The 17,121-nt window shown below is 42.4% G+C and overlaps 1 protein-coding gene across 1 annotated transcript; it reads right to left on the reverse strand.

The window, feature by feature from the left end:
- Positions 1 to 4,049: 4,049 nt before the first annotated feature.
- On the reverse strand, positions 4,050 to 16,571 carry LOC308115364 (activin receptor type-2B-like). Its single transcript, XM_080472812.1, has 11 exons — positions 16,074 to 16,571; positions 13,499 to 13,706; positions 11,276 to 11,391; positions 9,184 to 9,335; positions 8,939 to 9,082; positions 8,545 to 8,688; positions 7,646 to 7,794; positions 7,344 to 7,458; positions 6,197 to 6,335; positions 5,088 to 5,212; positions 4,050 to 4,855 (listed from the first exon to the last, which is right to left on the reverse strand). Exons 1-11 carry the CDS (start codon positions 16,123 to 16,125, stop codon positions 4,661 to 4,663), a joined length of 1,539 nt encoding a protein of 512 aa, XP_080328938.1. The 5' UTR covers positions 16,126 to 16,571; the 3' UTR covers positions 4,050 to 4,660.
- Positions 16,572 to 17,121: the final 550 nt, after the last annotated feature.

Here is a 17,121-nt window from a genome sequence, read left to right on the forward strand (position 1 = left end):
ATTTATAATGGATCTAACCACTTTAGTTTGTATCTAGACAAATGTAGAAATGTCTAAACATTAAAGATAATTCCCAGATTTCAGGTTATTCTGATCAATATCAACTACCCTATTATATTTTTGAGTTCAAGCATAGCATCAAATGTTTCATGCCTATGAAGATCTAAATAGCGTAATAAAAATCCACTGTGTTTTGTGAATGATAAAATACATGGTGAACTGACGCATAATATTGTTGAAAATGCAGTTCTTTTATTCAGATTCCAGGTTTGTCATGTGTTATAAAAGGACAGGCCATTAAACACAACACAACATTTTTTTATTTATTTTTTTATTTGTTGCACGTAAACAAAGACAGAGATTTAGTGTTCTCGTTATTTATAGATCGCAATGCTATTATTTATTGGTCCAGCCCACTTGAGATCAAATTGTGCTGCATATGACCCCTGAAGTAAACTGAATTTGACACCTGAGCCTTAAAAACTCTTGTAGAAACATTCAGAAACACATGAGTGGAAATTCATGTTTATTATTGCTTGGCGTGCATACGTCTGGAGCGTTTACATTTTTAAATCTTTAGAACCCTGAATTAAATTCCAGTGTTTTGTTTTTATTCAAATGAAGGTTTGTATTTACTGCTTCGTCTCATCAAATATTAGCTGTATTTGATGAATTCAGACATAACTGAATTGGAATTTCCAAATAAACATGCAAAAAACAACAACCTAACTTATTGTGGTAAACGCACATCAAATTAAAATACTTTAGCTATCCTATCCTAAAAACACAGTTCGGAGTGCTTGTATTACTTATATCAATGAACTTATTTCTTCCCAGATCAGGCAGGCAAGGAAACTTAAATCACAATGAGGATTATTTTAAATGAAGCAATAAGCCAAGCCAAGGGAATGACACCACTGCTGCCATCTAGTGGACATAAACGGACCAAAAAAGTCAGCTTTACTTCTTTCCCAAAGAGTGTAAAGAGAATACACATTCATAGGGGACTTTAATCTTCTTTAGAAAAACAGAAGTGTCTCTTTTGCACATATGGAGATTCACAATGCAAAACAATGTAAACAAACAAAATAAAAAATCATATTTGAGGTTAATCAGTGTTTCTAAATTGCCTGCAGGGAAGAATTTGAGTGACTTCAGTGCCTTTCTTATGGTTTACTCCCAGTGCAAAAAAACAGAAGCATTTGAAGTTTATTGGTGTCTTTTTATTTACCGGTCGGTATGGATGGATGGACTTTGTGAAAACACAAAAAAGAAACAGACACAATCAGAACCATTTCTATGGTTAATCAGGATTTGTCTTTATTTTCATATACAAAAGATGGATGTATTCTCATCTACTTTATATTTCTAAGCATTTCAACTCACAGATAAAGTTACCATTCATACCGTTTTAGTGAAACCAGCCAACATACACCACCCACACACACACATACACACGCCCTCGCATCCACACACAGTTCACATAAACAGGGAAGGTCACACAATTCAGTCAAATATCCATTCATACGACGAATAATGAACAATATGCTGACTGTAAATAAAAAAAGATTTTTCTTTCACAGGATCCACACATGAAAAGGAAGAAACCCTTTACATTTGTCAAGTAAATATATACACAATAATCGATAAGGTTGTTTTTTTTTAGGTTTTTTTTTTTTTTTTTGTTGAAGATGAGACCGACTATGTTAGTGTTACTAACGAGGTACTGCATGAGGTAAGTGGTTTTTCTGTTCAGAAGAGCTGGGTCTAAGACAGCGTTTGGAGGTAACAACCAATCACGGCAGGTTTTTTTTTTTCGAAACGCGACAGTTGTCTCATTTTCTGGCACAATTCGTGAAAGCACCTGGGCCACGTTAAGCTCACACACAAGGTTTCAAACCCACTGCATTTTGATCCTTTTGTTGTTGTTGTTGTTTTCTGTCCCGTCTTGGGAGACTTGCGTCCGTCCGAGCCTCATCCCGGTGTGATGAGATGTACTTTGATGATGTGCAGAAGAAAAACTGCTCAAGTCACAGCTGAGTTCAGTGACTTCAAACTGTGATACTCAAATGACTATTGCTGCATAATAAATATTGCTGGACCGTCGGACCATGCACATGCCACTGTTCACATGAATCCTAATGCTGCTGCGTCATCAGTCAATCCTGTGGTTACAAACACAATGACTTCCACACACTGAAAATATTCTTCCATTTTGACCGATGCATTTTTTTTCTTTTTTCTTTTTTTTTTTTAAATGTCCTTTTACCAAAACTGCACATCAGCAAGCGTTACAGTCCACTGTTAAAAGTCACCATCTTTCCACAGCACTAATCAAAGCACAACAGTTGAGCCTGTGTGTTGTCCAACGTGGCTAAAACTATCACTAAAACAGGTCTGGACATCACATCGGCAGGTTAATATTGAGGCAATACTGTTCAAACAGGCATGTCAAACAAGTGGCCAATCACAAAAAGCCATCCGCACCAAACTAGGAGTTTTTGTTGAGTTTTTTTTTTTTTCTGTTGCTGCTGTTGTTGTTCTGAATGATATACACACTAAGCTTTCTAATGCAAGTACTATCCACACAGCTTCTGATCCGGACGAACTGAGACCATTTTTTTTGTACTGAAATCAGTAAATACCACTACTACTCTTGGAAGAGGAAAAAAACAAAAAAAGAAACAATCACAGGGCTGTTTTTATATATATATATATATATACATACATACATATATATATATATATATATATATATATATGTTGAGAGGGAACTGAGAAATCCCTTTCCTTTTCTGTAAAATGAGAACTGTAATGCCCTGATTCGTATTTAAAAAAAAAATATATAGATCAGTGTTCGGCAACTGTGTGTACACGTATATTTACATGAATCCGCTCATCTTCTTTTAAGTTTCTCGAGCATTAACACCGTGGGGGAAAAAAAACAAAACAAAACTGTGCGGGCTTCCTTTTTTGAAGAAAAAAAAATTAAAAATCTCCACAGACAAAGAGCAATAGAATATCTCAACTACTAAAACACAATAAAATACATAACACAACTTGATATACATGTAGAAAAAAGCCTGAGGTACTTGTCAGAATATCTGAGGTCAGTCTGGAGGAGTAAGCAGCTGAGGGCTTACCCAGTCAAAAAAAAAACAAAACAGCACAAAAAGAAAAGAAAACCAAATAAAAAAAAAACAACAGAATATTAGATTCACATAATATCATGGATAGTTATCACATGTTAGCGTTATATCGACAGAGAAAAACATGTACACCTACAAATCCTTGAGTATCCTGGAATAGTCACAGCAGCATAACGGACATTCAATGTATGGTATTCATGTTATGGTACAACTATGGCATTGCATTTGAGACAAAGGCAACCATTCGAGCTCTCCTTGCATGACATACAGTGACTGAGGTATCTGGGGACTGGTGTCCGACTGAGTCTATTGAACAAACACCCATGGAAATTAAAAAAAAAACAAAAAAAAAAAAACACAGACATGTTGCTTACTCAAGTATGGCCCACACAAGGAACCCCCCCTCCCCCCTGCCCCCGACTATCGATCCCATCCTCTCACATCATTTAGACTTCAAATTCTCACCACACACACGCACACACACGCACACACACGCACACACACACACACACACAGTTAAAATTAAGAATGTGTAACATTGCAACTCCAGACAGCATCCGTCAATGCCCCTGGCACTGGCAAAAGGAGTAACTCTGAATTTCAACATTTAAAAAAAAAAAAAAAAAAAATGAAAAAGAATCCAGGAATATGTCCATGATAGCTAGCTGGATGAGCTTGGCTCTCAACTTAGAGAAAATGTTCCAAAGAAGCCTACTTGGATACCTGAGAGGTAGTTCCCCGAGGACGAGAAAACACTCGTCCCAAATCTTCAAAAAAGTCCAAACGGTCCAATAAAACTGCTCAGCTCCCATTTAGCTCCCTCCCTCACGATAAAACCGCTGTGCTCCGTCTCTTTTTTCTCTCTCTCTTTTTTTTTGTTTGTTTTGTTGTTTTTTTTTTAATCTGAGGAATTCACAGGTTTAAAATAAGGGAGCACGCTCCAAGTTTTAAAAAAATCGAGAAGCTTCGACCCCTGAGGAAGATGAATATATTTAGTTTTTAACAGTCTCAAAATGGTTCCTCCGAGGTGTGCAGCACGTCGTCTGAGGTTTGGAGCAAAAAAAAAAAAAATGAAAAAAAAAAATAATAATAAATTTAATTTGGCCACAGACGATCATGACCACGACAGGAAAATAAAAATAGAACAACTCATGAGGTAATAAAAAAAAAAAAAGAAAATACATGAGGTAATGACAACTTTTTTAGGATTTGACACACGGGTGCTATCAGATGTGCCCATCGCATAGCTTATTACTACTTTAACTACAGCAGATGGATGTGTTAGTAAGATCCAACTTCGAACACAGGGAAACATAAAAAAAAAAAAAAAAAAAACCCAAACAGAGAAAAAAAGAAAGAAATACCAGTATTGGGATAAAATAGCAGCTGCATTTAAGTTGCTGGATGTTCATGTATGTCTTTAAATATTCACGGAGATCCACTGAGTTTGGATTTGAAGAAAGGAAAGAAGAAAATGTCAGGAGCTCAGGTGAAAGGATGGCGCCGCCCGCTCAGGTGCTGGACTCTTTGGGAGGTAGGTCCTCGTTGATGAGAGACGTCACGATGGAGACGGGGCTGTCTGAGGTAGTGCTGCTTATCGTCCTGGCGATCTGACTGATGCGCTCTTCCACGCAGCCGGCCGACAACCGCGCCTCCGCGTCGTGATCCCAACATTCCTCGATGGTCTCGCTCATCTGGCTCAGACCCTGCGGACATGGAACGGCTCCGTTTGTCACAAAACTCCAACAACATGGAAATCACTTGCTCCATCAAGGATGTGGGATAAAATAAATAAAATAGAAATAGAATTCACAGAGGAGGCCGAAGAAACTACAAAAGCATGGCGGAGACCTCGAAGTGCATTCAGGGAAGAAAAAAAAGGAGGCAGACATCCTGGCTATTGAAACCGCAGTAGTTATTCTCTCGGCCGTTACTCACAGGATGCTTGAGCCAGACGTCCTTGATGGCTGGGCGCATCTTCTTGTGAACGACCACATCCTGCAGATCCTCCAGGGAGGGATGCTGGCCGATCTCCTCCTCAAATGGCAGCATGTACTCGCCGACTGTACCTGACGAGACAGGTTGAAATGATTCAACTTCGCTCGGGTGACGTCTGCGGCGTCGTGGCGTACGGAGCAACCAGGCCACGTTTACTTTACGTTTACGCCAAAATTACTTTCAAAGCATTTCTTTCCCGGGGGGTTGTTTACAGGAGTCACTGAAAATGCTACTTTTTGAAAACTCTTTGACCCCGTTTCCATGGAAACGAGGGAAAACACAACTTTTCTGAACTCCCAGGCCACGCTCTCCTGGGACTTGGTAGTTTTACAGTCGACAGTCACCGTAGCAACAATCTCTCTTTTCCCGTGTACTCCCATTGTTAATGTTTATAGTGTATTGCTCTCTGTGCGCATGTGTGTGTGTGGGATTTCAGTACAAAGGCAAACCACAGCGCCAATTGGTGGCCTGGCATACCAACTACATCATTTCAAGCACTTCCACTAACCTCAAACAAGCATAATATATATAATATATATAATATTCCATTGTATTTTGCACCAGGTTTAGGTAAAAAAAATTGGCTTTATTTTGAGATTGAGGTCATTTTCAGTAGTAATCATTTGGTTTTTGTGAAAATAGACATTTTCATCATGTATACTTCGCACCACAACAAAGAAAAAAGGTTTAAATTTAAAGAAATTTATTATGGCGCTAGTTTACCAGTCCGGCCCACTCAAGATGAAATTCGATTTCAGCTCGATTCCCCATCATGTCTTTAACGTTTGAGCTCTTTGCATGGCAGCATTGGTGTGTGTGTGTGTGTGTGTGTGTGTGTGTGTGTGTGTGTGTGTGTGTGTGTGTGTGTGTGTGTGTGTGTGTGTGTGTGTGTGTGTGTGGGTGTGGGTGTGTGAAAACATTGAACTAGAGCAAGTCTCCACATTACTACTTTTCCTCATTGTCAAACTAATCCTTTGTTTATTAGGCCAGCCTGAAGCAGAGTGACCTTTCACCCGTGGGAGAAGCAGCATTCCTGTAGACTGACTCACCGTCCATCTCCGAGCAGCGGGACACCAGCTCCCACAGCACCAGGCCCATAGCGTACATGTCTATCCTCAGGAAGGAGTCGCGCTGGAAGTTGATGGCTCCTTCTAGCACCTCTGGAGCCATGTACCGCCTCGTACCCACCTGGAAGGAAAAACAAAACAGAATATGAGGGCTGAACTCAAGTGTATGAATGTATATATACAGCGTCACCGTAGTGTTGCCTGTTAGTAGAAGTGACTACCACTAAAATACACGTTAGCTTTAACGAAACTGTAACTAACTGAGTGGACAAAGATTCACAGAAGAATAACTACGTAATGTATGGATTATAAATTAGGAATAAAGCAGTTTTCAGTGTAAACTGACATCCAAAACGCAATGAACGTTTTGTGTTTCCACTTGAAGACATTATTATGTAAATGGAGCATGAGGCCCTGCCCACATGCCGTTTTAAAAGTAACTGTGTCGTTTTAGGAGCCAGAAAAAAAGAATTTTTAATTAACGCTGCCTCGGCTTTGACACGTGGACGGACATTAGCTGAAAAATGATGAGGTTATCCTCCGCCTCTGGACTACATGCTGCAGAAGCTTCGGATGCTATTTGGTTAAATAAGGCGAGATGTTGGATTTGTTGATTTCTCAGTTTTTGCAAGCTCCGTGCTTTCTACTCCGTTCTTAATGCATTTCTGTGGCAGTGTTACAGCGCCACCTGTAGGAACAGAACATGTGCGTAGAGTTGCGAAGACGGAGATGTTTCTAATCCGACCCAATTTTTTTTTTTAACCAATTCCTAAAGAGAAGCGGAAACAACACCAAGGCCCAAACTAGCATTAGCCTCAAAGCCCTGAGTTCGTTAAAACATGAACAACACTTTCTTGGGGAATTTCACAGCATTCTGCACAAGTAGATTTCATTAAAATTAGCTTTATGTGGAGATTTTAGTAATTTTTGGTACCAACTGTTTGGTTTTTATAGACATAGAGACATTTTCAACACGGACATTTACCAGTCTGGTCCACTGGAGATGAAATTGGCCTCTGAACTAAAATGTGTCTGAAACCTCTGAGATAAAGCCAGCGTAAGATGTTGAGGACAAATTAGCAAAATAACAGTTGAATTAAAAGATATTTGGTGCCATGAGATTTCTTACCTGACCGTGAGTATCACCTGGAGGTTTTCCTGGTTCAAATCTCACAGCAAGCCCAAAGTCCCCAATGACTGCAGTTAAATCATCCCGGAGCATCACATTCTTACTCTTGAAGTCCCTGGAAAATTAATTTCACTGGGGTGATTATACTGCCACCATTAGAGACGTGTTCAGTCACACAAATTATCAGGGACAAAATGACTCAATCAGATTTTTTTATTTTTTTTCCCCCTTAAAAGTCTAAAAAGGCAAAAGTAGCGGTAATTCCGGTAAACGGACTAAATCTGAGCGTTCCGTTCCGTTACCTGTGTGCAATAGTAGGTTTGGGCCCCTCTCCCTTGTAGCTGGGAATGTCCTCATGGAGGTAGGCCAAGCCGCGGGACATGGTCTCTGCTAAGTGACACAGCTCAGTCCAGGTCACAGTGTTACCCTTCAGGTGGTCCGTCAGGGAGCCCTGCTCACACACACACACACACACACACACAAGCATGCAGCAGGTTAAAGTACGAAGGCTACCGACAACACTAATCCTTAATCATTTCTCAGAAGCTCTGCGGTGAGCTTGTCCGAGGAGGGGAGCGACACAGAAATGCAACTATAGAGCCAGAGAGAGGAAACCAGACGTCACAGTCTCTCGTCACTGGATAAATCTACCTCCATGGATCAAAAACAGGAGGGGGGAAAAAACTAAAACAATATGAACCCCATATACCTTAAATAAAAATGATGCATTCGCCGATTTAACTGTTACTAAACACGTCTGTTTTACTGCCAAGAACACGGGAAAAGGTGCCACGAGGACACGTCTCGAAAATCAGCACACAAACATAATGCCACATAAATGTGGTCATGGTAATTAATGCTTAATCCCGGGATTAATGAGGCAAATGTTTTGGCAGCCTGAAGGTATTTTGCCAAGGCAGTATTCGTACAGGAAGGTGTACGATATTTTGCTGTAGCTGGAAATCAGCTGTGTGAATTTAGGCAGTGCACCTCGATTGCTTTTAGATATAGTGTGAAGTCCAGATCATATATATATATATATATATATATATCCCTTTTTAATAAAGCTGTGATTCTCTTCTTTTATTTGAGGTAAATAAAAGGCTCAGCCAATATTGGAAAATGTCCAGCCGCCGCAGTCGACATAGAGAGCCTATACCTCCTCCATGTGTAGACAGTATATGGGCGGATGTGCTCTCACCCGCTCGTGAAACTCCGTGATGAGCCACAGCTCCGATTCCAGGTTGGTTCCGTGTTTCTCTGCAGCGATGTAACGCAGAATATTTTCATGTCTCATCCCCGGAGTCAGGAATATGTCTCGCTCATTTTGCCACGACTGCTTATCCTGTGAGCACAGACAAAAAAAAAAAAGCGAGCCATGCTTTAGCCTTGATGATTTATAGAAAACCTTTTAAGAGCAGTGGCACTCTCTGAAAGGGCTTGAGGAAGACCAAGACGTGTTAATTAACAACACTCAGGATTTTTTCAAAGATTGAAGGACAGGCTTTTTTTTTTTAGAACATCAGCTCTTTGGTGTATAAAGCAGAGAACAACAAGACAGGAAGCTCCATCTTGAATTGATACGGATGACTCACCTGAACGGGGAAGATCTTGACAGCGACATATTCGCTCATTAACTGGGCCTTCCAAACACAACCAAAGCGTCCCCGGGCCTTGATTTCCAGCAGCTGAAGTGGTTTCAGACCCACTAGAGGGGATGGAGGAGTTGGACCAGGATCCTTGAGGAAAAAAAAGAAAAGAAATACATTAAGTTTACCGTTAAATCTTCAAAAAAAAAAAAAAAAAAAAAAAAAAAAAGAGTCAGAGTGGCCCATCTCACCTCGCTCAGGTCAACGTGGCCATAGGGAGGCTTCCTGTGCCGGTACATCCACAAGGCCAACACGAGGGCCAGGGACAGCACGCAGAGCGGCAGCAGGGAGTACACCAGCACGTTGAGCAGCGACGGCACTCTGGGCGGCGGCCGGATTTTCACTGTCAAGGAAGAACGGACTGATTATGACACGTCAGTCTCTGGGGTCCGTTCGCACGACAACGATCTCTGGTGAAAAGGCAAAACTTAGTACATGATTTCGGGGGGTCTGTTTGGAAAAGGCTTTGTGGAAAAGGCTTGGGGCTACATCACCATGTAAACGGGCAAAAACGACACTTTCACATCGTCGCATAATTCACGTGGCGAGACTCACGTAATAACAATCCAACTTATGAATGTCTGTGTACTCCCACTGTTGATGTTTACAACGTATTGTTCTCTGCATGCAAATGTATGTGTGTGTGTGTGTGTGTGGTCTCGTTACAAAAACAACCAACAGCGCCAACTCGTGGCATGGCATGCAAAACCTTATCGTTTTCAGGGTTTATGACGTTTCCGTGTAAAAGATGCTGTGGAAACGCAAAAACGATGCGTTTTAACATGAAACGCTGTCGTGTGAACAAGGTCTTAGATGTGTAGCTTTATGGCAACCTGCCCCGCAGAGACCGTCAGGATGACGCCGCATGCGGACGGTTAAACCTCGATCATCGAGCGACAACAAAACGATGACGAAGACACTCGGCTACAAACATTCAAATTCAATCAACTCCGTCACCTCGGACAATCAATACTGGGCGGTGCACATGAAGGTACTGAACACCTCCTGATCCTTTGACCATGAGAGTCGTTGCAGTCCTTGGCGCTCAAGACTCTCAAATGGAATAATCTGGAGAGCATATAAAAACATCCGTTCTCAACTGTTTTAATTATAAAAATTATAAAAAAACTCTCAGACATTCTCCATCTACAGCTTTTCTGTTGATCCGATTTTGAAGTGACAAAAGAACTGAAAAAAACATCTGAATGGAGCAAACCGACAAAGACCTGAGAAGAAAGCCAAGAGATGCTGTTTCACACAAACAAAGGACCAGAAAACATGTAGATCCACTATATAAAAGAAATAATGAGCGACTGTAAACGTCCGATGCAGTGGTTAGCTCCGTCACCTCACAGCAAGAAGACACAGGGTTGATTCCAGGCAGGACAGAGGCCACGTGAAGCTGACATGTTTGTGTGCACACACAGGTTTTCAATAGCAACACTTGCGTTTTGCCACCGTACAAACACGCGTTAATCCAGGGTCAAACACGTTTTAGCTCAGGGGTCACATTCAGCCCAATTTAATCTTGGGCGGGCCGGACCGGTAAAACAGTGCCATAATAACCTTTACATTTAAACATGGGGCAGAGTACACGTGATGAACATGTCTATGTTTTCAAAAGCCAAATAATTACGAGCCAAAACGAAATACAATCTTAACATAAAGCCCACTTCTGGTGCAAAACAGCGAAATGTCCAGAAAACCGTCCCATTTTCTAACAACACAGTACAAATACCAAACAGAAAGGACACAATGAGCCACGATGTTTTTCTTCAACTGTACCAAATCAAATCATGTTGAAAATCCATATATTCTACATTTCTAGAATAAACTGACTTATATATGCACATTGTGGGTGCGTAAGCTGTCGTCCATACAATGGACACGTCCATTAAATTTCTCTGAAGGAAGGATTGTACACGGCAGTACTGTGGCGAATCCTTGAAATCTGAAACTTTGAAACGTGATGACATAGCGTCACAATGCAGCCTTGCTGAGATGCACTTTCTTTGCACCCGAAACGGCCACAGAATGATGCAACGCCTTTTAAATTCAGTAAATCCCAACGTAATTGCCACAGCTGTATTCTTAAATATTCCACTATTCAAAGTAATACACCACCTCCGGTTTGACATTTGACTTGGAGAAACAACTGGAAGCCACTGGGAATGATGAGGGCTAAGAATAAAGAGCCAGCACTTATGTTCACCAGTACACAGATTCACTCCCACAGTGGGCGGTAAGAGAGCACAGTGGTGTGTTCATGCGTTTGTCGCTCACCTCGGTTGCCACTGCCAATCAAGTCAGGAAGGTGGGTGAATCGTTCATTGCAGTAGTTTCCCTCGCAGCAGCAGAAGAAGACCTGAGGGTTTTCCTCCATGGAGACGCACTCTTGCCTAAAACGACGGAGAACACACCAACGTCAGGCAGTGAAGACAAACCATTTCACGACAGAGAAAATAGCATTTGTTGCATCTTGTATTTGAGAAATTCAAGTTCAAACACAGAAAGATTCTTGTCGCTCTGTAACTTTCTACAGCGTTTACTCGATGCACCTCTCGGCTTCAATGGTCAGTAGTCTAGAGCCGGGGTGACAAACAGAAGCTAAAATTGGTTCGCAAAAGGCTCCAGTCCGACCAAACCGCCAAGCAAATTGTAGATATTGGTGTTATCTACCCATTGGGATTAGCCTCAAAGCCTTGCTGTCAGGGTGGGTTTGTAGAAACATCGATAATGCAACAGCGACAGGAAACGTTTTTGGGACATTTCACTGCATTTTGCATCGGAAGGTTTCATTCAAACTGACTTGATGTTGGGATTGTAGTCATTTCCCATAGTAACTGTTTGGTTTTGTGAAAATATGGACATTTTCATCACGTATACTCTGCAGCAAAACAAAGACAAACTTTAAAGTTTAAATTTAAAGGTTATTATGACAGTGTTTCACCGGCCCGGCCGAGATGAAACTGGGCTGTGTGTGGCCTCTGGACTAAAATGTGTTTGCCAGCGCTGATCTAGAGGCTACGAGTTAATGGATTACTTCAATTCTGCATGATGGGAGTCTTTTAACCTGCCATTGTCTTATCAAGTCAGCACGGGTTCTAAATTGAGTGGAATAAATGGATTTCTCACACTATGTGGATCTGCAACTGGGGATACCACAATTAATCTGCGTTCCAGAGCTCTTAATATCCCACCTGCCTCTCTGCAACTATTATCCAGATTGAACTCTTCAGCGACAACATCGTTAACAAATTATATTATTATATTGTTGCGAAAGAAGAATATTATATAATTATATTTCCTCTGTCGCTTTGGTCAATGTAATAGCTCTTGTCACCTTATTTAGGTCTTAAACCATAGTTTAAATACACCTAAAGGAGAATTATTAACCTGGTCACATGGCAACGAAGCTCAACCGGTTTTTTTATTTTTAAATCTGATATTTCTCAACCAATTTCTGATAGAATCGAGAAGGCTAAAAAAAAAACAGTGCAAGAAGGACGCGTTAAGATCCACGGCGGTGTCAAAGATCAATTACTGTGGTTCTCCTTTTCTCCACGTCGCTTTCTGGAGCCACCAGAGATCTCCAGCATGTTCAGGCTGCTGTGGAGGGACTATCAACAAGCTGCGATGGGTTCACATGGCTCTGCCGCCCGACTGCTGATAAAGACGAGTTTAAAATTCTCCTCCCGACTTCCCAAATCCTGAGTGGCCAAGTGCCATCCTATCTACCTACCATCATCACTCTGTGGACACTAAGCTGTACTCTGCACTGTTGGTGCAGGCTATCAGCCTATTTGCAGAATGAATAAATGGGAGTTGTGCTGGTTGCAGAGCGTTTTCACCCCCCACCCACCCCACCCCCCAACCCCCGCAACACAAATCCCACTTTTGGAAACGTTTGCTGGCATCGTCCTCTCAGTATACTGAATGTTTCTTCCAACTGTCTGATTTATATGATTGGAAACGGGTCATATTTGGGCTTTTAACCACTGATCAAACAAAGCAGGCAAACTCAGGAGGACCGTTTGAAAATATCTTTGGCTCTGGGAGCTTGTATCTCTATGTGTTTGTTGCCTTCTATGCAATATGTGATGAGACTAATGATGGGGATAAATCCTGCCCATACCTTAGTATGTAGTTAATGTGCTTCCTGCTTTTCTTTGTGTCGTGTCAAATTTATTGTGGCACTTGTCTTTACAGCTTGAAATAAACATCTTTAAATCACTTTTGTTGTCAGGCCACTTGGACAAAACCCGAAGATATTCATTCATCAGTGATGTGACGAGGGGAAAAAAAAGAATCTTGAGTTGTTATCATATTAACAACAAATAAGGCAAATGCTTTCCACTTTTTCAGCAGCCTGGCTAATGGACAAACTATTTCGACATGGAATCAGAAGAGGGAAACAGAGACACGCCACACATTTAGCCCGTCGCTCTGGTGCGAGTCGGACGCCAAACACATAGGCGTGGCGACGACCCCACTCGGCCAACTGACCTGTCGTAGCAGTTGAAGTCGTCCAGCCAGCAGCCTTTCTTCACCAGCTTGATGGTCCCTGAGGAGTTGAGCCAGGAGGCATAACAGTGCAGTCGCTTGTCCTTCTCCCCCTCGCAGCGCTCGAAGCCGCTCTGGTTGGTCCTCTCCGTACGCCAGTTGTCATTGTAGTACACACACTCCCGGGTCTCTGCCTCGCCAAGACTGTACCCTGAGATGGACAGAAGGCCTCAGTCAGCTCGCGCCGTAAATGAATTGAGAAACTCCACGGCGGAAGAGGAGACATATGGCGCAGGATCCGCTCTGTGCCACCAAGAAGCATCTCTGAGCAGAGCCTCTATCATCACTCTGGCACAAAGCCAAGTTTGGGAGCTCTCTGTAGTGAAGGGGAGTTCCTCTGGGCTAAGAAAATTGTTGCTGAATACTAGTTCGGCATAATCCCATTAACTAAAAGATCTTTTCAGGGAGTGAAAAGTTGAAAGGATGGGAAAGAAAAATGACTGGATTTAATTAGCAATGAAACAATAACATGCCCTGCCGTGGTATAGAAACCGAGCCTACACGCACCGGTATATTACTTCTATAGATAAGGACTCGTGTATTCCTGTTCTTTGGACGCATCTGGGAAGACAGATAAGACCTATTTCTTTCGCAGGAAATACTTTCTTGAGCTCAGATGAAATGTAACAATAGCCGTCAGTGTCCAAACGTTTCATTCATTTTTCCTTCATTGGATTTAAAACTGGGAACACGTAGATGATGAACATTGCAGCGGATAAGCTTCTGTACGTGTCATTTAAAACACAGCCTGGACATTCCTGCCTAATCTTTGTTCACGGAGGTAAAAAAAAACAAAATAGTGCCTGTCTCTTTAAATCCCTGCCTATAGGAGTCTGCCCATCCCCCAGCGTTACCCCCTCCAACCCAATACACACACACACACACACACACTCACACTTATAACTGTCCAGCAGCATACAATGGGCTTCATTATAACATACGGGGATGCATGTAATGACCAAACATCACGCTCATTATGAAGGATGGAGAGAAGAAAAGGTAGTAAGGATAACACACACACACACACACACACACACACACACACACACACACACACACACACACACACACACACACACACACACACACACACACACACACACACACACACACACACACACACACACACACACACACACACACACACACACACACACACACACATCCATCCACACACACATCCATCCACACAAAGCAGGGATGCTCAATGCTTCACTGGGCCGAGATGGCATTTCTGATATCTGTGGTCACATGATCCGGGAGGACTTTTACTACAAGATCATTCCCCAACCCCCCTCTCTGTGTCACTTACTGAGCCTTTTACACCACAACAACATGAATTGTGGAGAAGCAGCTTACTGTACACTCCCGAGCCCTAATCTATAAACCATAAAGGCATTAGCCACACAGGACACAGCTGTGTCTCAATAAACATTTTATTACAGTTATAGGAAGAAGAAATAAAAACTATTATTGTTGTAAAAATCTGCATTCACTCATGGACTAACAACCTTTTGGGATAGGTGCGTGTTTTTAAAGCCTGGGGACGATGTCAAATTCCCCCACAAGAGTTGCAAACGCGTGCAAAACAAAACAAAACACACAAAACAGGGCAAACAAAAGAAAAACAAGGCTCACGCTCAATTTCACGTGGAAAGCAACTGAACGGCTCTGCAATGCGAGCTGTGTGTGTGTGTGTGGGTGTGTGTGTGTGTGTGTGTGTGTGTGTGTGTGTGTGTGTGTGTGTGTGTGTGTGTGTGTGTGTAACGGTAACCTCCTTTCAGGATAAAGAGCAGACTTCAGAGAGGCTGAGATCCCTGCAAATCAAACGCCATTGATTTATGAAAATCCTACCAGTGTGTGTGTTTTCCAAAAGGTTCCTGTTCTGTTCAGGCCACACACACACACACACACACACACACACACACACACACACACACACACACACACACACACACACACACACACACACACACACACACACACACACACACACACACACACACACACACACACACACACACACACACACACACACACACACACACACACACACACACACACACACACACACACACACGGCTGAGATGGAGCCTCTAAGGTTTCAGGATGTTGATGCAGCTGCTGCCTTCTATTCCTGCCACTGTTCAGGACAAGGACGCAACAGTTTTAAATTTGGACACATATTTCGGAAATTTAATCGCGTAGTAATTCAAACGTTTTAAAAAAAGAAAAGAAAGGAAAAAAAGAGGGGGAAGGAAGGTGGGGAGGAAATGCGAGTCTTTAAAGGCTAAACGGAGAAAAGGCGATTAGTGTTTGGAGATTTCTGAAGGATAGTATTCCACTTGCCAACAAAAGTTTAAACAACCAGCACACCACAACTCGTCGAGATTTCCACACACACACAAACACAAAAACACACACACATAAATGCAAGATAATACATATTAAACGTTGTCCCACTTCGGGGAAAAACTGTTGCGAATTATTTTTTTTTTCTTCCGCTCCGTCGGCTTACCTGCGCATAAAGTTCCCAGAAGAAGTGAACAAGTCAGCCATGAAAAAGACATGTTCCGCTTTGAATACAGGACAGAGATTTCCCCCCGCTTTCCGCCGCGAACATTTAAGAAAAAACAACTCGGAGGGCGTCCAAAGCATGAGATTCCCCGGGATCGAGGCGAGCTCAGGACCGCAGGCCTCCGGTCCCTCCAGCAGCCTCCACCACCACCACCACCACCACCAACCACCAACCACCACCGCGGCGCGTGTCAATAGCCGCGACGCTGCAACAATGTTGCAAGAGGAGCTCGCGAGCGATTTCGATTGATGTTTTAGTCCGCCGACGGGCGCCGCATTTCGCGTCGGAAGCGGGTTCCAAAAGGCGAAACGGGGGGTTGCCGTCGAAAAAGGCGTCCGAGGCGGGCAGCCGTGCGCTCTTTTTCCGAGGTTATTCACTTGGATAGTAGCAGCGCCGCGTCGGGAGGTCGGTCGGGGTTTACATGCATGTTACTGATCTGTGTCCAAAATGGCTTCTAAATGGGGGAATGGGCTGCAAACAGGGAAACCCGGATGTGTAAACACAAAGAGGGGAATTCAGGCAGCCAGCGAGTGACCTTAACACGACACCGCGGATAGACGCCTCAAATGACTTTTTTTCCCGCTCCGACCTCGACGATTCTCACATTTTTTTTTTTTTGCGCAGGAATTTTAAAAGAAATGTCGCGGTTAGTTGGAGATGTGCGCTTCTCTTCTCCCGATTCCGTGCGATATATTACACTTACACTTTCTCTAACCGGAGCTTGTATTTCGTGGATTACGCTTCAGTTTGAATAATAATATCGCACAGATAATTTCTGTTATTTTTGAAAAATCGTCACGCTTTGTATTTATCCTACATCTACATCTAGGAAAATAATCAACGTGTGTCCATATTTCGGAGCTCGTCTGCCTCAATGTGGCAAAAGAAATACCTCCCACAAGTAGTATGATAAAGTCTCAGGGTGTCTTTTTTTTTTCTATCGGAATGATCTTTTATGCATAAGTGGAAGTGCTAAAAATAGTTGACC

The sequence above is a fragment of the Lipophrys pholis genome (assembly GCF_963383615.2).
Source record: "Lipophrys pholis genome assembly, chromosome: 1".
Taxonomy (NCBI): domain Eukaryota; kingdom Metazoa; phylum Chordata; class Actinopteri; order Blenniiformes; family Blenniidae; genus Lipophrys; species Lipophrys pholis.

What these genes read in the sequence shown, in the direction of transcription:
- LOC308115364 (XM_080472812.1), bottom strand. Translation starts at nt 16,125, where the DNA reads ATGTCTTTTTCATGGCTGACTTGTTCACTTCTTCTGGGAACTTTATGC. An exon ending in GATTGGCAGTGGCAACCGAG is followed by an intron (nt 9,336 to 11,275) that starts GTGAGCGACAAA and finishes CTTCCTTGACAG; the next exon opens with TGAAAATCCGGCCGCCGCCC. An exon ending in TCAAGATCTTCCCCGTTCAG is followed by an intron (nt 8,689 to 8,938) that starts GTGAGTCATCCG and finishes CTGTGCTCACAG; the next exon opens with GATAAGCAGTCGTGGCAAAA.